This window comes from Cryptomeria japonica, chromosome 6 (genome assembly GCF_030272615.1).
Source record: "Cryptomeria japonica chromosome 6, Sugi_1.0, whole genome shotgun sequence".
Classification (NCBI taxonomy): Eukaryota; Viridiplantae; Streptophyta; class Pinopsida; order Cupressales; family Cupressaceae; genus Cryptomeria; species Cryptomeria japonica.
The window spans coordinates 1,647,581-1,671,120 of record NC_081410.1 but is presented as its reverse complement, the minus strand read 5'-3'; the positions used below and the strand labels follow the sequence as shown (position 1 = coordinate 1,671,120).

Here is a 23,540-nt window from a genome sequence, read left to right as displayed (position 1 = left end):
TTGTTTACAACTATTGTTTTGGTTTTTGGGTAGTAACGATGCACGTTGTGGGATCCGTTATGCACGCAAGGGTCAAAATGTTCACTTTTCAAAGTGTCGATTGATACCTATTAAAGATGCCTCAATGATGGATGTCTTAAAATCGCCAATACTTATGAACAAATGTCCCAGTAGTCGTGTGTTATGAGTACCAATAAAAGCTCACAAATAGACCAATTATGATTCAAAAAAACTAAAAAATGAGCGACTATAGATAAATGTATAATTTATTAATGAACTTTTAATTATTTGTTTTTTGAGTTTTTTTAATAATTGAAAGGTTTGATGTGCAAGAAATGAACGGTTAATAGACTCTTTCCTAATTTCTAAACTCCGCATAATTGCCTAAAACAAGTTTCTTGAGTTGTGCACATACCCCACTCGTGATAGACATTCTACGTAAGCACACATTATTTTTATCTGATGGAGACTTGTACGCCACTGAAATATTGACGCAATGACGCTTCTCAATTAAGAGCAAGTATTTTATTGCTTTCACGTCCAAATCAATTCTCTTTTTGGACAAAGCTCTAATGAATTCTAGCACCTTCACTTAAAAACTCTAATGAATTCTAGCACCTTCACTTAAAAAGAAAAACGTAACAAACGGGGCAATATAAGGTGTAGATTCATTCCACAGAGTTTGGAGTGCGTGGACTCTGTCCCGGACACTAGTTCTTTGAGCCTCTTTACTACATTTTATTAAATAGAGTACATCCAGAATTTTCTAAGAAGTTCGAGGGTTTCATCAACGTTCTATATATACACAACGAATCACCATAGACAGAACACATCAAAACCAGAAAGCTAGGTAGATTTAATATTTGTGCAAGCCATTACAAAGAAACAAAATGGTTGCAATCTCAAACAAGTATCAAAGGTCGTTTGCTTTTCTAAATCAGTAATGAGATCAATTTGTATTGTTATTGAGTTTTGTAGATTATAGCAGTGATAAGATTTACAAACAATAATGAGATCAATTGATATTGTTATTGGGTTTTGCAGGTTTTTGAAAGGAGAGTATGTTCCTGTGTATATGACTTTTGGAGGCATATTGATGTCTACATCTTTGGGATTGTTCACTGCAATGAAGGAACTTGTCACTGCTCCAAATGTCATGGTTAGCAAAAGGAAGAGAAAGGAGATTCCTGAAGTAGAAGAGCCTGAATATGTTCTTGATAAGTCTGAGGCATTTGTAAGTAACAGCATATTCAGAAGATTGGCGAAAAATTCAGGGTCTTATGAAGATCTTAGAAGAAGAATGTCTTCTGGATTATCTTTCACTGATCGAGGTGGGTGGCTCATATATTATGCTTCTTGCTGTTCTTTTTAGATTTGATTGTGTTTGAATTTTCATCAAGGATCATACTTTATGATTTATCATCATCCTAATCCTTGAATTCTCTAACATTCTGATGATGGATCACATATTATGATCCGAAATATTGATACGAAAATTCAAACACAATTGAATCAAAAAAGAACAGCAAGAAATGTAATATATAGTTGATTTAATTTCTTAGGGATAGAATTGTAGTTTTCTCTGTCCATTCAATCTTGAGGCCATCGTGAAAGAATCTGTTTCATCAGTTGCTGAAGATTTGATCATTGTTTTTTGCAGAGAGAAGATTCTAAGTACAGAAATATCTAAACCAGTTGGAGAAGAAACATGATGGATTGGAGTTGTAGTTGTGTTTGAAATAGGTTTGTACATACGGATGGATATGCCAATGGCTGTGTATGGTATATGTTTGATGAGAATTATATAGACTATGTGTGTATGTCTCGTCTGGAGATCATCAGAACGAGAATATAATGTATATATATCTTTCTGAAGTGAGAATACAATGTATATATGTTTTCTTTTCACTGGAATAATGTGTACATGTGTTGACTTTAAGAAACCACAAGAAAGGATATGCCTTTCCCTGGAATGTAGTAAAATATATTCTAGAGATGTTTCGTTCAAGTGATAAGGAAGATGGTTGTGGGGTATCTCGAAGGTGAACTAGGGAAGTTTCTAAATTCAATTAAACGAGCATATAACTTAAATAAATGTAATATGAAAATAGTTGATTCTTGGTTCGGGGACCTATGTAAATAAAGAAGATTCCTTTAGTTTAACACTGTGTATTCCTTTTAAGTATGTATTAGTTTAAAAAGTGATTTAGATGGATAATTTTTTCCTCTAGGCTTTCTCTTTCAATCAATAAAATTCAAAAATAAAAATTGAAGCAACTAATAATATCACAAACAAAACATCTTATAAAGATGTTAAGCAATTAAAACAGTTTATTTATATTGGTTATTTTGTACATCATATTTCATATGAAAGTATGCTATATGATTGGGTTGATTTTATTAAAGATCTTGTATAAGTTTAATTGTATATCATCTAGATTATATTGAAGGCTTTTTGTTCTTCCACCTTGTGGAAACTAACTATACAAACACAATCCTTCAACATGACCCTTAACTTGTGTTGGTACTCAATTACGTGATGTAAATTTTTGTTTAAATCCTTTTCTTTTTTGTGTCTTGACTCTACTTAGCCCTCTATTTATAATTGAGATCTAATAAATTGTAAGTGGGTCTCCTTTCATCAAAATCTTCTATGAGCTATCCCTTGTAATTCTCCATCTAATTATAATGTGTTGTAGTTGTCAAAATTTTAAAAATTGCATGTAGATTTTAGATTAAGATATCTAATTTCATGCAAAGTTTTAGGGTTTTCAAATTTTCCCTACCTCACATGCATTTCTATCCACTCACACTTCCTCTATTCCTTATCAAGATAGTAGATTTCCTATCCCAACATGTCATTCAACTTTTCCCTAACATCTTCCATTACAATTCTTCATTGGATTTATTTTGTAAGACCTCTCCCATTCCACATCCCATTTTGGCATGGTTTTCCAGTTATTTTTGTGTGAGCTTGAATTTTATCCTCAAAATGTTACCTGTAATAAGTTAGTTTCACAAAATACAATGGAAATGCATACAGGAAATCCAAAATCCACCAATGAAACTACATGAAATACATACTAAAATAAAACATTATTTTACCTTCATGATTTATGTCTCATTGTGTCCTAACTCCAATGTTCCTGGTTGCAGATGGTGTGCTCTCAGACAATGCACTGTTGGCTTTCAAGATGGCATATGAAGAATGGATTGATAACTTGTAGTTAACTGATGTTATGATATGCAAATGCTACATGATTATTCTAAAATGATAATGCTATATGATTATATTGCTAAAATGATATTTGCTATTTGCTAATTGCTTCAAAAACTCATGGATGCATATGATTGATTGAAAACTATTTTGAAGACTAACTCTCTCAACTGAAGCTCTTGATTTTATAGACCTTGAGAGGATAAGTTGATGTGGCTTTAAATCAATGGTCATGATTAGATCTGCAGATTGGTGAAGGTTGAGAGAAAGCGGGAAGGAGAAGACAAGTGTCCCTCATCTCACCTTGACTGGGTTGCTGACTGAGGGAATCTAGGGATGGTTGGAGGAAATTTAGGCATGAGAGGACAAGTGGACTCGAGTCCTTCCTAAGATGTAGGGGTGTTGGAGAGAATATAGGAAATGGCTATGAAATATGTGTACGTACACAATTTTCATTAAGTTTGGAAGTTGGAGATAAATGATGAATTAATATTAAGAAATATTAATTTCCTTAGCCACATTTTTGATGAGTTGGAAAAAGGAAGATGAAGTGGAGATGGAGGGTGAGTTGGAAAAGGGATTAAATAATTTAAGAATTATTTAATATTTGAGACTATAGGATAGGAGAATAACTATTAAATATTGGATATTAATTGTTTGGAAGAGATAATTAAATATTAGATATTTAATTAACTTGGTTAGAGGAATAATTAAATATTAGATATTTAATTAATTAGAAGAATAGGATAAATGAATGAATTAATAAAATATTAATTAATAGAAAGACACGAAAAATGAAATAAATAAATTAATCTTTTCAAATTAACTATTTAATAGAAGAATGATTATTAAATAAATATAAAATATTTATTTAATTGCCCATAGCCAATTTTTATGTGTATACATTTTGCCCCTCTTTGAAATGATGTTGAGACAACATTGTTTCAAAGATTAAATTATGTCTCGATAATGCCTGATAGAGATTGAAAATCCTGATTGTGTGCCCCAGATACTGATTTTTGGATATTGATTTGATGATGATGCCCCCTCGAGAGATCATTTGCGCATTAAAGGCATGGATGATCTCTTGATAGAAGAAGAATGTTATATGAAAGATAGATGAGTGAATAGATTGCAGATTGATAAGATTGATTAGATTGATAAGATTGATTGGATTGAGATCAAGTCTGGTTTCAGGAAGGACACATCTCGTATAAGACAAAAGATGATCAAATGTCTGGTTTCAAGAAAGATACATCCTGTATAAGACATGATAGATGATCAAAACGTCTGGTTTCAAGAAAGATACATCCTATATAAGACATGATAAATGATCAAAAACATCTGGTTTCAAGAAAGATACATCCTGTATAAGACTTGATAGATGATAGTTGAATGAATGATGAAGATATTAAATTGAAGAATGATTCCATTGGATGATGATGTTGGTGCAGGTGTTAGACCCACAAGCTCGAGAGGCAGTCATGATTCTTGACTTGATTTGTATTGATGAGGCATTTGTACTTTTGATCTGATCTCATTGTATACTTGGACTTTATTGTTTTATGATGATCTATATGCAAACATGGACTCTTTATGATGATGATCTTTATTATGCTTGTTACTCTGTTTGATGATTATCTTTATGCATGTTACTCTATTTGATGATGATACTTCATATGATGATGTAATGATAAATGTTTTTGTTGATTTTTCAATTTTGATAATCTTAGATGCAAATAAAAATGATTACTGACTTAAATGATATGCAAATGATCTATATGGAGATGCAAATGAATGATTGATTTGCTTTTTGATGATGATGTAAATGATCTATATGAAATGTTTGTTTTTTTGGAGTTTATATGTAATGCTTATAATGAATCTAAGTGCAAAGAATGCAACTAAATGATCTTTAATGGAATGATAATGCAAATAATAATGATGATACACTATATGATTAATGAAATGCACTTAATTGAATGCAAACTAATGTAATGATAAAATGCAACTAAATGAAATGGATAATGATTAAAATGATTCTTAAAAAATGAATGCACTTATAATGATCAAATGCAAATTGTTTTTGTTTGTCCAAGTATATTCAATCTTTATTTATGACCGTTGATCCGTTAATGAAATGATATGCTTATAATGCAACTGACAAATGAATGCTTATAATGCAAATAAATAATGAGCTAATGAAATGATCTAACTAAAAATTGTACTGCCATTCTTCATATGCTATCTTGTAACAGTGCTTTGATTTCATCATTGAGCTTTAAATGTTGTAAGATAATACAAGCAACTTGACATAATGATTCAAGATGACCCAAGTATTCCTTACATGGATTTTGATATAGCAAGTTAATACAAGTAGCTTGATATAATGGATCAAGTTGACTTAAGTATTGCTTGCAGAACAGACAAGGATTATCTCCTTTCATGCATGACTTGGAACGTCCTCCTTGATCTTTTGCCGATCACATCTTGAGACAAGTTCATACCGTAGTAAGAGATAAACCACAGACAACAATCAAAAATAATAATCATGCCCCATCATAGTTTCTCTAGTCATGGGCATCCTTGAGTTGCATAGAGTACATGATTAGCAATAAATATCAACACTGAATCTTGGATGTCATTCATATGTTCTAATGGTCATTAACTGATATAATCATCTTGATGAATGATTTTTGATAATCCTTTATAGCTTGCTAGTTGATTCTTCATTTTCTAAGTTTTACGATTCAATTATTGATGAAATGCCTTGATTTTCATTGCTTTGTTACTTTTTATCTATTTCAAAACCCTAGATGTTTTTGGATTTTTCTAAGTTTTTCGAATGTTTTTGGATTTTAAAGATTCAAAAGATCATCTTAGCAAAAGCAATTAGGATTTTTCCCCCAGTGGAAACAAAAAAATATTATGGATGTATGAATTGATCAAGATCCAAACCATGGAGTGATACAATGCAGATTGATCGATGCTGATAAAATCTAAGATAGTGACTACGACAAGTATGTCAAAGATTGATAATTGTTGGTAAGCTGCATATTTCTTGCTAAATGGTTCAAAGAAATGGATGCGAAAGACAGAATGTGGAATGAATAAGGCAAGATAGATGGCAATAATGGATGTGATAAGATGGAGTGGATAGGTGCGCAAAGCGATCTCATAGATGGAGGAACTTACTTCTTAGACAGTGTCTGTTTACCAGGTTTTAACCACTTGTTTTTATTGCACATTTTGATTTATTTTTCTTATTTTTTTGTCTTTCCTGATTTTTGAGAGATGAAACATGTCATGTCATCAATTGATACAGATAAGACTACCCAGAACAGAATCCAGCAGTCATACTAATCTATGTCATTGTTTTGATTTGTTCAATGATTGATAAGAATGTCTGGTTTCAAAGAGTGAGTACCCCATGTAATACCGATCTGTCTAGTTTCGACTATACCTATCCCTGTATAAGACACGTTGATGTTGATAGATTTCGAGTGATGAATTGATTAACAAGACATGTGATCAGTTTGATTGCAGTATTTCATAAGTGCAAAAAGTTAAAAATCACTTTAATGATTAGATTTAATGTGTTTGATGCACATGTATGATGAAATAAGGACTTGATTGATTGATTTGATTGATCGATTGATTGATGTTGTTGGATGGATTGATTTGATTGCTTGATTGATTGATTTGATTACTTGATTGATTGATTTGATAGATTTGATTGGTTGTAAGAAACCGATTTAGTTTCTAATGCAAGAGCTTAGCAGAGTTTTGATTGAACTCAGTGATTGATAGAAAACCATGATTGATAGGTTTTAAAAATGATTTGATAGCTTAATTTGCTTCAATTTGATTTGATAGATTTGATAATTGATGATTGATTCAATTTGATTGCAGACTTCAAGATAGTTTTCCTATTGTTGATTTGATGGATGGGTCATGCGCTCATGCTTTGATTTTCAATTTTGTTCTTTTTTTTTTAGTTTTTGGACATTTTTTATTTTTTGAGCTTTTTGGATTAGAAGAAAGATGTATTTGGTTTCCCCAATGTATAGCAAGACAAGGAATGGATGAATTGTTGAGCTGAAGATGAATGGGTGAAAGATGGAGGTAGCTTATGAGGAGACACGTCAAGAGATTTTTTTGAAATCATGTTTTTGTCCTTAGTTTTGATCAAGATCAAGGATGAAAAAGGGGATATGGATGGAGATCGAATATGGATAGGATAAACAAGATCATAGATAGTGATAGATGATGGAAGAAATGAATAGTTAGGATAGATGGTATAGATTAGCATGAAGCAAGATCATAGATAGCACTGGATGAACTTAGATATAGTAATGGATATTGGAGGAAGGATAATGGGAGATGTGGTATGAAGAATAGAGTGGATGAAACTTTGACCCCAAGTATAGAAGTCTCCATTTGTAAAGAGGTGATATGTAAGATTGTCACAGTATTTAGCACCACCTGAATAAATGTTCCTGAACTTTTCAAAGATAGAGACCCAACCCACACTTAGAACCTCTGATAAATTCAACCAAACATATCTAGAAACTGGGAAGTAGACTCAAAAGGGAAGAAGAATCACAAATTGGATCATGGTACTTAGTCTTTGATTACCCATGTGTGTGCAATTGGGTTCATTCTAGCTCATATGATCATTGTAATCTTTAGAATCCAACGTGACTAGCTACATGAGTTATCCTGACTTCAAAAGCATCCTAGATAGAGCCTCGTTGCCAACAAGAATCCATAGCTCCAATGAGGTTATCATTGTAATATCACAAATATTGCTCCATTGCCAGCCAGGCGTCCATACCCCCGATGGAGTTATTCGCATTTTCCCATAGCCAAACTTTTGATATTTCATTTTATTTTATTTTAGATATTTCTTTTTCTGATCATGCTTTAGATCTTTTGATATTGTCTTTTTCTTTTCTTATTTTGATTGCATTGGCTTGTAAGTAATGAAACTTACATGGGTTTGATAATTACAGTGGCGTTGAAGCAAGATTTTAGATTTTTCACTAGCCATGTCTTCGACTAAGAGATCACAATGATTTAGAGAAATTGATTAAGTGTATGAGATATAGTAATCAAAAGATGTCAGTACCAAGATACGATAAGTGGCTCTTTTATGGATTGAGTGTGTATCCCAACCAAAAGATAATGTTAAAGAGGAACAACCTTGAATTATGAAGTGTATCATGAATAGATATCTAGGAAAAGGACTGAACATGAGATTCGAGCATGGGCAAGCATGTGACAAAATGACACAAATGCCTATTTCACAGATGGTGAATTTATGCAAAGGATTGAATGAAAGGGATGGAAGGATAGAAAAGATGTGTTGGATAATAGATATAATGTTTGAAGATTTGTGTGAGAATAGATGGAAATGAATTCAAGATGAGTGTTGGTACACAACTTAAGAAGTAATGAAGATATGGAGGAAAATTGAATTTTGAGACATAAGAACCCAAAATAGATAAAGGAAATGATGGAAGAATAGTTTTGAAAAGATGTTTAGATGGTTGTTTGAAAAAATTTCAAAGGTGCATGCCTTTGTTGATCTTTCTTATAGATCATTTGAGGTGATGGAATGGTGGATGGAGGGAAGTAAGGACCCAAGATGGATGGAAGGGATAGAGAGTTTGACTTTGGAATGAAAGGACCTAAAATGGATTTGGAGGATAAAGAGTTTGAATTTCAAACGAAAGGACCTAAAATGGATTTGGAGGATAAAGAGATTGACTTTGAAATGAAAGGACCTAAAATGGATTTGGAGGATAAAGAGTTTGAATTTCAAATGAAAGGACCTAAAATGGATTTGGAGGATGAAGAGTTTGACTTTGGAACGAAAGGACCTAAAATGGATTTGGAGGATGAAGAGTTTTCTTGATCTTGATCTTGACTTGGAGTAGGATCATTTGAGTTTGTGTTTTTCACTTGATTTTGAATTAGATTAGTGAAGGAGATGGAAGGGATACCATGCTCTTGCTTAGGAGGTGGATGTTGAATGGGACTCTGCTCTTGAGATAAAAGGGGATCATTGTGGATGGAATACCGGAATTTTAGGGGATCATCATAAGATTCTTAATAGGTAGGATCTTGATCAAAAATGGGATTAGATTGAAGAGCCATGATATCTTGATCTTGATTTAGGCTAGGACTCATTTCCTTTGAATAAGCTTCTTCTTTTTCAAGCGACAAGGGATGGTCACATGAGCGATCAAAGTTTCAGTTTAGATAGGTTGACGTTGTTGACTTGATGGATACTTCCTTTCAGATACTCAAGCTCACTAAGTCAAATAGAGGGTTTGTTCGATAGGCCCCTATGACAAAGTATGTCAAATGACATGGATAAAGTCTCTTGATATGGAAACATGACTTGACTAACTTGAATACCTATCTAGGTATTGTTGTCGTTGAGATAGTTGGATGATATACTCTTGATCACTTGGTTTGATCTGGTGTTTCAAATGTTGGAAAGTCTTTGTATTACCCTTTTGATCAATTTTTTTCAACAATTTGTTGGATTTTTGCTCACTTGTAGATGATAATCTTCTTTAATTTTTGACCATTTGGAACATATTATAGACATAGAAGACACAATGTTTAATAAACAAAATGCACAAGCAAGTACAAATCTTATGGCAGGCTGATACAATAGTTGTTGAATCTCACATGGGGTTTCCCCCGAGGCTACACTATTCAAAGCGGATATTTAGATGCTTGACCCCACTGGCTCCACCCTCGGCACTCACTTCTTTGGGGCAGCCAAGCACCAATTTCCATGAAAAACTCCCCATGGCAAACTTTACATCTCTACTAGGAACCGTATGTGTCTGAGCCGCTTCAGAGGTCCAACCTCCTGCGCCAACAACTAGAAGGATTTTGGCAACTAGTACAAGTGGTTTTTAGTAAAGGTTTTTGGTCATGTGGCCATACATGCGGCACTTTTAACTCTGTAAATACAGAAGGTTCCCAGCCTATAGAGGTTATGCTCCATAGGGTTTATCGGGAAACATAGTGTCAGTATGAACTTATCAGCACATGTTGTTTGGGACTTTCGTCACAAACACGATTTATTTATATTGGAAGGACTCGGTATTAGCCTGTTTCCACTTTAGATCATTCCCCTCTCACTGGCCCCCTCAAGGCAGCTCAGGAAGGCAGGCCCTCTAAAGGTTTTAATTGCTTGAAAGTAAAGAAAGTATAAATGAGTGGGTTTGGCTTTCTGGTCACCCAATTAAGGGGATAGCATATACCTACCACTTTCGAGACATGAAATACAAGCGTTCTTTTTAACCTTTTCAAAGCAATTTGTTGGCTAAATCCTATTTGGAGATGTTGCTCCAACAAGCATGGTATTCATTTTTAGCCCCTTTTAAAAGTCTCTGTGCAACTATTTAGAGAAAATATCAAAAATGCAAGTTGCATGCTATCAATTCATCCTCTTAGTTAAGCTAGATGAACAATATATGATATATTACTTCCCAAAATGAAGACTTTTAATTAACTAGATGAGGAAATGCATAAAATTTGCCTTAAATGCCATCCTACACATGCATGTTAGTAATCTAAAAAATCAAATTTCCTGAACTTTCGGACCTGCAAGAAAATTTTCAGTTTTGTAAACAGAAGCGCTAACCTAACATATACGCTATTTTTCTGTTCAAAATAGCTAACCTGCAGATCAAAAGCGCTAACTTAGACTACAAAAGCGCTGCTATGTGCATATAAAAGCACGATTTCTTTGACATATGCACTAACCTATGACACAAATGCGCTAACCTGTGATGTGAATGCACGAAATTTAAGACAAAAGCACTAACCTATATGACATATGCGCTAACCTATGATGCAAATGCGCAGTTTTTCAGGCAAAAGCGCTAACCTATATGACATATGCGCTAACCTATGATGCAAATGCGCTAACCTGTCGAACAAAAGCACTATCAGAATTCACACATGCGTGAATCTGCATTACAAATGCATTAATTTCATTTTTTTTGAGATTTTTAAAGGTATATGTGAGGTCTAGCCCCACAGTGGGTGCCAAAATGTGTGAGCTTGAATTTCATCCTCAGAATGTTACCTGTAATAAGTTAGTTTCACAAAATACAATGGAAATGCATACAGGAAATCCAAAATCCACCAATGAAACTACATGAAATACATACTAAAATAAAACATTATTTTACCTTCATGATTTATGTCTCATTGTGTCATAACTCCACTATTCCTGGTTGTAGATGGTGTGCTCTCAGACAATGCACTGTTGGCTTCCAAGATGGCATATGAAGAATGGACTGATAACTTGTAGTTAATTGATGCTATGATATGCAAATGCTACATGATTATGCTAAAATGATAATGATATATGATTATATTGCTAAAATGATATTTGCTATTTGCTAATTGCTTCAAAAACTCACTGATGCATATGATTGATTGAAAACTATTTTGAAGACTAACTCTCTCAACTGAAGCTCTTGATTTTATAAACCTTGAGAGGATAAGATGATGTGGCTCAAATCAACGGTCATGATTAGACCTGCAGATTAGGATGGTTGTGAGCAAAGGTGAAGGTTGAGAGAAAGGGGGAAGGAGAAGACAAGTGTCACTCATCTCACCTTGACTGGGTTGCTGACTGAGGGAATCTAGGGATGGTTGGAGGAAATTTAGGCATGAAAGGACAAGTGGACTCAAGTCCTTCCTAAGATGTAGGGGAACTGGAGAGAATATAGGAAATGGTTATGAAATATGTGTACGTACACAATTTTCGTTAAGTTTGGAAGTTGGAGATAAATGATGAATTAATATTAAGAAATCTTAATTTCCTTAGCCACATGTTTGATGAGTTGGCAAAGGGAAGATGAAGTGGAGATGGAGGGTGAGTTGGAAAAGGGATTAAATAATTTAAGAATTATTTAATATTTGAGAATATAGGATAGGAGAATAACTATTAAATATTGGATATTTAATTGTTTGGAGGAGATAATTAAATATTAGATATTTAATTAACTTGGTTAGAGGAATAATTAAATATTAGATATTTAATTAATTAGAAGAATAGGATAAATGAATTAATTAATAGAAAGACACGAAAAATGAATTAAATAAATTAATCTTTTCAAATTAACTATTTGATAGAAGAATGATTATTAAATAAATATAAAATATTTATTTAATTGCTCATAGCCAATTTTTATGTGTATACAATTTCCACTCTTTGGTGCCTTAAGACATAGGGCATGAGTTACCTCTAATAGTTTAAAACTCTCATTGTTTTCATAGTTTAAACCCTACCTAGCACTCAAATTATTTAAAATGTAATATTCATTCTTTGAGGTATGGTGAATGCAAAATGAATAATTTCTCACTTCTTTAGATATTTGTAGATTTTGAAGAGATTTTTTTATATGGAGAATTGATGAATATTAAAACTAGGACATGGAAAATATCTATTATGCCAAATTTGCCTATTTTATTTTTTGTAGCTCAATTAGTTGCAAAATTATATGTAGAATTTTTTCATCAATTCAAATGGTTGGTCATTTTGGGTACTCTATGAATACATATGTAGAGCTTCCTAGGATTTTCATTGTTCTTAGTTTGTCCATCATTAGATTTATCTTCACTTAGAACTTGTAGAAAGCTAGCTATAGAAGCAGATGTTTCTAATCATATGTGTCCTTGATCAATTATAAACATTTTGAAAGGTTTTGATAAATAAAATATGACAAGTATTTTGTTGTTTAATTTTTTTCTTCACCACATTAGTTGATTTAATTGTAACAAAGATTAGATAAATGGAATAACACTTCATGTCACTATAAAGTATTTTTTTGTATTAGTCATTTATTTGTTGCATATGAATATTTATGTTTGATGGGGGATCATTGAGTATATATGAGTGCTAGTTGTCATACCTTTTCTACAACTTCTTATGGGTGGCTGCAAGAAGTTGAGTCCCACTTTTGGGCAAAAAGTGGAAGTGTTTTCTTTGTTTTTCAAATTTTATGTCGATTGATGTCAAAATTTGAGGCACTTAGAGATTGAATTTCAAAAACCTTTAGTAATAGAAAATGTAGTGCTCAGAGTCTACTACTTTTCAAATATGTAATTTATTTTAATACCCACATGGTATAAATTGCTTTTTAGTAGGCATGTTTAAAAACCACTTTTTCAAAATGCATGTTTCAGGACCATACCACACATGTGTACAACCACCATTTTTTGACACAAATAAATATTTTTTTGCAAATCCTTCTAGTAAACAATACCTAAGACACCAAATATTGATGAGAATATTTTTGCTTATTTTTTATTGAATATATATTTTTTTTGTTAATTTTTAATTGACAATAAAGTATATTTTCAAAAGATCAAGTGTACGGCCACCATAATTTGATTAAAATTTCATATTTTTAATTTTCTTTTTTTAATATTAAAAATAATTGTATGTAGATTTATGTCATATAATTTATTTTTCTAAAAAACTAAAAACATAAAAGTTATTAAAGTATTACTGAACCTCAACTTTTTAGGTTTACGTACCACTATTGACTAATAAATAATGAAAAAATAGTAAAAATAATCTTATCACTATTAAATTTACATTTTTGAAATCAAGACACTGCGAACTCTAATGGGTTTTCGTTTCATCAAAAAAATCAATCAGGAAGGCCCTCAAAAAATTAGGCCAAGGCAGAAATTTGATATTCTTTTGCCTTAGCCATCTTTTTGGAGGTCCAAGCATAGGCTTGGTCCCACCAAGCCTAACCTAAAGTCAAAACCAAGGCAGAGGGTTGTTTCCCACTCGAAATTTTATGAAACGGGCACCCATTATTTGAAATTCAAAAAATGGGTGCTTGTTTCGCTTTGTACCATTGAACGCGAAACGGGCACCCGCTTTTTAGAAATGTGTACCGATTTAAAAACGGACACCCGTTTCAATCAAATAACGAGCGCCTGTTTCTTAAAAGATCTGTTGGGTAAAAAACTAGCCCACAAGGACAAATTTCAATGATTGAATGATTATTCAATCATTATCCAACAGGTTTGATCTACAGAGAGAATATTTTGTTAAATAATTCTCTTTTCTTGTCTTGTTATCGATTTGACAAGGAGATCCATTCAAATTTGAATTTTGGTGCACCCATGGGATCAATTCAATGCAAAAAGAGGCGAAGGAAGGTTCTGACAGCTGAAGACATTGCAGCAAATAGAGAGGAGTCAAAATGTCAACAAGAAAGAAGAGAAAGAATTAAACAATTGAACAATGTTGGAGCTTCAAGTTCAACAATCGTTTCAGAAAATGAGAACATCGAGGACACCATAAATGCTGAAGAAGGAAACAGAATAGAACCAAATTTAGGTGCATCTTCTAATTCATTATTGGATACAGGTATGTCTTCAGAGTCTCATGTTTATTCTCATGAACAAATTGGTGATTTAGTAGAAGCAGGTTACTCATTAAATCAAACCTCAATTGAAAATCAAACCCCAAATGAAAGTAAAACTCAAATTGAAACGAACATTGAAACCGACATTGCAACACCAATTGAAATTGAAAATCGACTGACAATTGAAATCAATAATATGGATGTAGACATGGAAACAACAAGTGAAAAAGAAACATGTTTGAATGATAATGAAATGTTCATGAATATTTTTAAATTAAAAGTGATGTGCTAGACAATCTTCCTAGCTTGGTTTCATGGAGACGGATTAGAACACATGCAAATAGATTGTTTAGACAATTTTTTTATAATAAGAAATTTGGGTTTCAATGTCAATTAATGTTACAACTAATTAAAATGACTAAAATGAGAAAAGTGATGAAGAAATTAGGCTTTTATGTCAAACTTAAGAAGAAGGATGAGTCTTTAAAAAATGTTGTATCGAATGTTGCTAGTGCCTTTGATACAATCGGAAAGAAAAGTCGTTCTAAATATAGGAATGTGACACGACGAGCAATAACAACAGCTTTAGTAAGCAAAATAAATTCTGATAAAAGAATGATGACTAACATAAGTGGATATCTTAATATTCATCGTAAAACTTTGTCAAGAGCTGTAAAGAGAAGAGTTAACTTTGAAAGTGATCCGACAAACAATTTGTAAACTTTTAGTCGTAGACTACCAAGATCTGATATGAAACTTACTGGTGAAGTCAAAACTTTGATCGAAAAATTCTGGCATGATAATACGAGAGTATCACCTAATGCTAGAGATTTTCTTAAATTAAGAGTTGGGTCAAAAATTCGTGATCCGCATCCAAAACACCTTTTGGACATGACTCAAACTAAATTGTACAAAAAAAAAATGGATGATAAGGTGTTAACTAAATTAGCATTAGTCAAAGATCTTTTGAAAAGTGTAAACCTTGGTATGTTCGTGTTAACAAGGAAAGAGTCTCATGTTGTTGCAAAACTCGTGTTCAATTTCATCTATAAATAGTTGAAGCTCTTGATTGTAATAATTCCTTCTCTAACCATATTAATTCCTTTAATTTTTTTTAAATCTTTCATATATCTCTACAAGCCCTCTACAATATATATGTTCTCCACGGAACAAGGTATTATTCACCGTAATTTTATGGAATTTTCGTACCCTAGAAAAAAATCGCCAATACAAATTATTATTTTTTCCTACTTCGAAAAAAAAAATCGCCATCAATATGAAAATTTTCCCCCAAAAATAGAGCCTGATTCGCAAGGGTTTTACACTTTTGTCCAAGGGGTGCTAAATCTTAAAGTTGTCCCTGTTTTTACATTGATGTCAAAAGGGGAGAAAGTCATGTGAAAAACTGTGAAGAGATGAAAAAGTGTGATGCAGTGTGCAAGGTCTAAGGGGGAGCTATTAATATTTTTCTTTGTCATTGATTGTGTCAGTTTTTCACATTATGTGTTTTCATAAATGCCAAAGGAGGATATTGTTGGTTGGATGTTGCAAATATGTTCTTGGGAGATATTTGAGAGATGTTGTCATTGCTGCCAACATATTTCTTTGTCTGAGACAGTATTGCAGTGAAGTTCAGTGAGTTAGTTTGGTCAGCGTAGTAAGTATGATAAAGATCAGAGCTTGCAGATTAAAGGGTTTGTATAAGGTTGTATGTAGTTGATTTGGTTCAAGTTTAAGAGGTCCACATAGAGATTTGATTGAGTTATGGGTATCTATGTTGTGGCTGATTTTTTAGTTCAATGGTGACATGGTGACAGTATTTTGATCTACATTGCTCCCCATTGTAATATCTTGTTCTACAGATTTGGAAGTATGTTTGGGACGTTGGTTTGTATCCTCAATTCAAGTGGTTCATGGTGTGTTCGTCTACAAGTGATTTTTCAAGGTTGATAGTCATTGCAGTTAGTGTTCCTGAGGTTCGGTATGGAAATGTTGATGATTCTAGTAATTTGTGTTGGTGCAGATGTTGCTATGGTAATTCATGATGCTTGTGGATGTCTTTGGATTGTGTTCCTTTTGTGTTGGTGGTCCGCATTGATCGTTGAGCCCGTAATTAATTTTTTTCTTCTGTACATTAGTGTTCTTCATGCTCTTGGCCGACCGGATGCTTGTAGCATGCTGCGGATGTCGAGGTGTAATTCTTGAAGGTGTAACATTTTCGAGGTGGAATATTTAGGTCTATGTTGTCTTGACCGCCATTGCTTGGTCCGCATGTAATATTGTATTCAATGTTGTTGTATTTTTGTAGTTAGGTGGTGAGTATTGACCCGACCTTGATGATTTCTCCAAGGTTGATGTCATGTATAAATAAATGCAATAACTTTGTATTCGTGTGGGTGTTGTGGATAAGTATGAGTGTAAGTGCATTGAATGTATACATCTTTTGATAGCAGAGAAGAAAGTTATTTTATGCTTTAATGGAATTGAACCACACATTAAGGAGATGTTATTTCAGAGTCAATAATTTCAAGATGTGATTTGTGATTGTTTATACAAGAAGTCAACCTTCCCTGGGTAGTAAGCCTTTTTTTATTTTTGAGAAGTGATCTCTAGGAAGTGTACCTGAATGCATGTGCATTCCCCATTGTAATACTTCTTTAACAGAGTATACCTATATTGTGGGTGTATCCCCACCGTGGTTTTTCCCCTAACAGGGTTTTCCATGTACAAAATCTTGGTGATGTATGTTGTTGATTTATACTTTCATGTTTAATTATCATATCTAAAAATAAGTTTAAGTAGTGTGACTTTTTGTGACAACTGATTCATCCCCCCCCCCTCCCCCGACTTAGTTATCTACCCTATTTCCATCAATACTGTCATTAAGACTATCAAAAGAAGGATTGGGCAGGAAGGGCCCCACAGAGTTAGAGTTAGCACCAGCAGTAGGTTGCTGCAACAAATTAGCATCGGGAGCAGATTCGACAAGAGTAGATCAAAGTAGTAGAACAATAGTAGTAGGTGTAGGAGCCTCAAGGCTAGAGGAGGCCAATTCCGTAGCATTAAAGGGTTCAACGGCAGCTTCAGTAGCAGTAAGAGGCACAACCTCAACCCAGGAGGAGTCCTCTTCCTCTTGTTAGGAGTCATTAGAATAAACGACATTGATCATCAAGTGATCAACAATAGCGTCCTTCCACCAAGTAGGAAAGCCTTTGTGGCGAGAGAGAGAGAGAGAGAGAGAGAGAGAGAGAGAGAGAGAGAGAGAGAGAGAGAGAGAGAGAGAGAGAGAGAGAGAGAGAGAGAGAGAGAGAGAGAACAATCTGAAGCTAAGTGACCAATAGAGAAACACCTCTGACACCAAAAGTGAAGGATCTCATAATCCAACAATTGAGTCCATGGCCTGTTCCCAACCATCAGAACCACATCCCCAGGGAGAGGCTTGCAAATGTCGATGTCGATTAAAATGAGAGAAAAGGTAGAATGACCCATGGAAGACGTGCCATCGTCAATCTTTAAAAATTGGCTAATAGAGTTACCAATAGCCTCAGTGCTCCCAAAAATGAAGAGGAAGATTAGGTAGGCTAACCGAAATTAGATGCACATTAAGTGGTTCAGTAAGGGGGTTAAAGGAAGTTTTCCAAGGTTTTATAGAGAGGGAGTGATCTCCCCAAGCCCAGAGCTTTCCCAACACCAAATCATGATCATGTGAAGAAGCAAAAATAGTAATGAAAAAGCCTTTAGCACAAGGGAAAATATTAATGTTGTAGGCAACTAGAGGTTTCCAGGAATCACACACCTAGTGATGGAGATCTAGGAGAGAAGGTCATAAACCCATAAATATGCATACCAACGTTGAGCGTTGGTAGTAATCAATATTCTCAATAATCTCCAGTCCACAAACCACCACATAAGAGTTCCTGACACAAGGAAAAGGGCGGTAGATTTGGCCACACGAGAAAAGCTACGTCCACTTGCAAAAAGTCTGGAAGGGACCTTAGAATCCGCAACAGGATCACCAATGGAAGCAACAACGAAACTAGCCAGAGTAGCTCCAATACCCACGACAACACTCTTAGTAGAACACCTCAGATTAGAGGTGCCCACACAACCCATAGGGGAGGGGGTACGCAAGCCACCCACAGCAACCGCAATTCCCACACCACCATGTGCAACAACACTAGGGATGGGAACCATGGCAAGAGGGCACTCCCCTACAGAATGAGGCATAGGAAGGGCAGTAGCAAATGCTGCAAGGACAGGAGATATCAAAAAACCTTGCGCACGAGAGTCGTTGGGGGCAGCGGCAATGGCAATGAAAGCATAGCGATCCATATTCTAGATGACAAGCTATGAACTATGTTAAGTAATAGGAAATGATGACTTTTAGTAATACTAGTAAAATGAAAATTAAAAATATTAAGATAGCAAGCTAGATCTAGAAGGAGGACTAGGAAAGGAACCTAGCTACAAGCTAAGCCTAAAAATGCTAGACATAGTTGATGAGCACCCTAGTTTGAGAATGTATATTCCAAAAATAATTATTCACAATAAGGAGGTTCTATAGATCAAACCACCTATAGACTTCATGTTATGTATCCACATACTTTACATTGATGGCTAAGGCACTAGACATATTAATATACTAAAAAGACACAATTGATCATTTTATATCACATGGATCTCCATTCCACTGTTGAAAAACATAAAAAAATCAACTATGCCAACTATACGACTTAACATGCACCTATCACACTATTGGCCTAATAAGAAATATACATGTAAACATATATTGCAATAGAATTTGAGCTACATGTACACATGTTGATGATGCTTGAAACTTTTCAATATATTAAAGTAGATGGGCATTGAACCTATCGAACTAGTCTATTGAGATATATTGAACTAATTCATAAAAAACATACAAACAAAAGAAAATCATTTATGTAGACGTATAAAAATGACCATATTCCTAAATGAATATTTTATGTTCATTTCTCTATTTAATTAAATCCAATTTAATTAAATTACCCGCATTCCTCTATTTAATTAAGTAAATTACTCAATTAAATTCACTATACCCATTTCATGAATAAATCATTTTATTCAATTAAATCCCCTATCCACTTTTAATTAAATTCAAATTTAATTAAATAGTTTATCCTAAATTGAATAAATCTAATTTATTTAATTTCCCCAAATTGCAACCAAATTGAATTAAATTCATTTTATTTCAATTAAATCCTATTATCCCTCCATCCACTTGCATTTTCCTACATCTCCCACTTGCATTCTAAAACCTATTCCTAATTTCTTCTAGACCCTTCTAACCACTTCTAAATTAACCTAACCCATCTTCTAAACTCTGTCATATCCCTAAACAAAGGGAAGTCATTTCTCAAACCCTTAAAGTCTTTGATAACCATTAAAGGCTTCAAGTCTTCAACCACTTAATTTTCCAAAGTCTCCCAAACCATTAATGGTTAATTCAGCCCTCTTACATGGTTAGAGACTTTTTGCCTAACTTAACCTTCATCCAACCCAAGGGTCTCATCAAGCCTTTAATGTTTTGACCATGATTATCTCTTAAACATTTGCACAAGAGTTTATCCTTGGATTAACTCTTAATCCAATGGGTAAGCCTAACTTAAGCTTAACCCTTATCTCTAGATGACCATGAGGTCTTCTCAGGCATTTAACGCCTCCAACCCCTTCTCTCAACCCAACCCTATGTTGACAATTGTCATCATTTCATTGGTGCAAATTGCAAACATGGATTCCCAACTTTCAAACTCAACCCTTGATCAACTCTTTCAATCCTGACCATCCATTGCCCTATTTTTGCTATAAATAGAGCTCTCATTCCTCCATTTTCATAATCCAAGTTTGTAGTATCATACTTATGCTCAAATACATTCAAGCTTTCACATTTTATATATGCTCATCATTTAGCCTCTCTTTTCAGTAGGAAATAGTCTAAATATGCATGTTTAGAATATTTTTTTTATCATTTAGCTCAATCATAGACTAATATAGTATGTTAGGATAGTATTGTTTACTAATCTTGTCATCTTATAGCTAGTTTATGGCATTTCTAGAATCATGCATAGCTTAGGATGCATCTCATATTAAAACCAATAAAAAGCATCCCTCGTTCTTGCATTTGCCATCCCTAAACCATTTTGCTCAGTGATCTGAGAGCAAAAACATTGGTTTGAGGGACCATGTAAGATAGAGAACCACGGGACCCACCTTGAGAAGCTGAGTGATACTTCATTACTCTATAGCTTGCACCAAGAAGTCCTGTGAGTGTGTGAGCAAGGCTCCCTAGAGCTCCATTTTTCGCATTTTGAGTTTTATCAACTCGCTTTCCCGCATACATTTCTGGCGCCCACTGTGGGGCATCACCCCATATATCAAATCGGTTTTTGAATTTAACCACTTTTGCAGGCACGCGGGAAAAATGAATTAGCGCGTTAAGTTAACTGTTTAGCGCATCCGGTTAACAGCCTAGCGCATTCGGTTTACTATTCAGCGCGTGGAGTCCATCATCTAGCGCGTAAAGTCTATTTATCAGCGCATAAGGTTACTAATTTTTCCTATAGGTCTCGACGTGGAAGAAAAATAGAGCAGCGCTTTCGGCACACACAATAGCGCATCCCGAAAACAGTGTAGCGCATCATATCCATCTTTTAGCGCATCTCTATTATATTGTAGTGTGTACAGTTTGTTCTGTAGCGCATCACAGACGGAAAAGAGAAAACTAATTTGTAACAGAAACTAAAATTTAGACTTGTGGAAGTCCACGGAATTTGCCTTTTTGCTAACAAATTGACTGGTTTTCTACAGGTTACTGACAGTTGACTGCAGGTTTTGAATCCATTCTATTTAGGCTAGAATTAAAGTAGTTTACATTTTTACTAACTTTTCTAAGTTAGCCAAAGTTCAAATTTCTTTCTTTTCTTGTTTAAATAAAATTGAACTCACTTTTATTTTGGGAAAATAAAATGAACAACAAATCAAAATCTTTTCTTGCTTTTCTAGGAGAAAATTTCTCACTTTGGGCTCTAAAAAGAACAACACAAAATTTCATTTTTTTGCAACAGGCTTAAAAAGAACCTCACCATCCTTTGGTGCATAAAAGGATTCACTTTTAAAATTTTGCAAAGGAAAGAACCTCACTTCAAAAAGCTTTGTTGCAATTAAAGAGGGAAGTTATTGCCCTTTTGTTTACCGATTTTTATTTGTTGACCCAAAACGAACCTTTTGCTTTGTTGACTCGGTTATTTCTTTAGATTAAATAATTATTGCTTTGAGGAAATAAAATTCACACCATGCTTTTCTCGGAGCAACATCTCCCAGTAGAGGATAGAAAATCATTGAATTAAAGGTTTAAAAAGAATTTGTGATTGCCTTAAATCGAAAGAGGAAGGTATATGCTCTCCCCTTAACTGAGTGATCCAAAAAACCAAACCTCTCTTAAAAAGCTTTCTTTCCTTCAAAAGCATTTTAAATCCTTTAGCAGGCCTGCCTCCCTGAGGAGTTGAAATCAACTCTTAAAGCTATTTATGGCCAGTGTGAAGGGAACGACCTAAGTGGGGAACAGATTTGACGCCAAGTATTCCAACCCACTATAATCAAAAGTGAAAAGTGACGAAAGTCTTTTTCAATGGTTGCGCGTAGTGATTAGCCTTCCCCCAGTATCCTTGAGATACGTAAAGCCTTTGTTCTAAAGGTTGGGAAGCCTCTTGAGGGAGTTTATCACTGACGGCCAAATAGGAAGCCTGATTACGAGCCATAGAAATAGAAGCTTTGAACTGAGTTAGTAACCAGACATTTATAACATCATAGTGCAAGGGTGGGGAAGAATCCGCCCCCAAGATTACTCACCATATATCTCCCAAGATAACTACTCAACTGTGAAGCGATTCACTTTGAGTTAATTTCTGGCAAAAGGCAAAAAAATGGGCGCCCTCTAGGGCGTGACATGGCTGTTTGAGCTGACGGAGTATCAAGACTAGTGGGCTATGATAATATTTATGACCTATGAATAAAGAGTCTTTCTGAAGTGTATTATTCGTATCCAAACCTGTTAAAACATTGGGGGTTTGAACACATCCTCGCAGAACATACACTTTTTGTTAGATTAGGCAAAATGGTTGTACTTTTTGTGTCGTGCTTGCATTTACTACTTCAGAAAATCATCCATCAAACTTGAAAAATTTCCAACAAAAATCCAAAATTTACAAAAACCAACCAAAGGAAAAAACAAGGCAGTTTAGCGCGTAAGAGCAACTTCTTAGCGCGTGAGGTACTTTTGTTAGCGCATCCAACCATCAAGTTAGCACGTCTGTTCCAAACAGTAGCGTTTTATCTCAAAATCAAACCAGTATTAAAATATTTAGCGCATCAAAGAAACAGTCTAGCGCGTGGAAGCATCAGCTTAGCGCGTAGCAGCAAAATATTAGCGCATCAGGTTCACAAGTTAGCGCGTCACAGACCCAGGATAGCGCATGACTTTTTAAACAGGTAGAAAACAATTTTTTTGAACAGTCAAATCTTTAGCGCATGTCTGGGGGCAGCTTAGCGCGTGTGGTCATTCTTTTAGCTTGTGGAGTAATTTTGGTAGCGCATTTCGTCCCTGTTTTAGCGGGTGATCAAAAACATATAGATAGAGGGCAAAACAGTGAGGAATTTTAAAAAAATTTAAAACATTTTCAAAAGCCTTTCGTTATCAACAACATTTTTCATCAAAGCGGAGTAGCGAAAACAAATCGTTAAAAACTATTTCTTAAGCTAAATTTGTGTCAAAACAAACGTTGTAAAAATCCTAAACTGATCGCACGATAAAACATATCTATCTTATCATAATCCGGAAACCTCATCATCAATAT

The 23,540-nt window shown here is 34.2% G+C and overlaps 1 protein-coding gene across 1 annotated transcript; it reads left to right on the top strand.

The window, feature by feature from the left end:
* The first annotated feature begins 839 nt into the window (after positions 1–839).
* LOC131077513 (uncharacterized) lies at positions 840–2,033 on the top strand. The gene is made up of 3 exons (XM_058015022.2): positions 840–919; positions 1,045–1,331; positions 1,661–2,033. Exons 1-3 carry the CDS (start codon positions 891–893, stop codon positions 1,672–1,674), a joined length of 330 nt encoding a protein of 109 aa, XP_057871005.1. The 5' UTR covers positions 840–890; the 3' UTR covers positions 1,675–2,033.
* Positions 2,034–23,540: the final 21,507 nt, after the last annotated feature.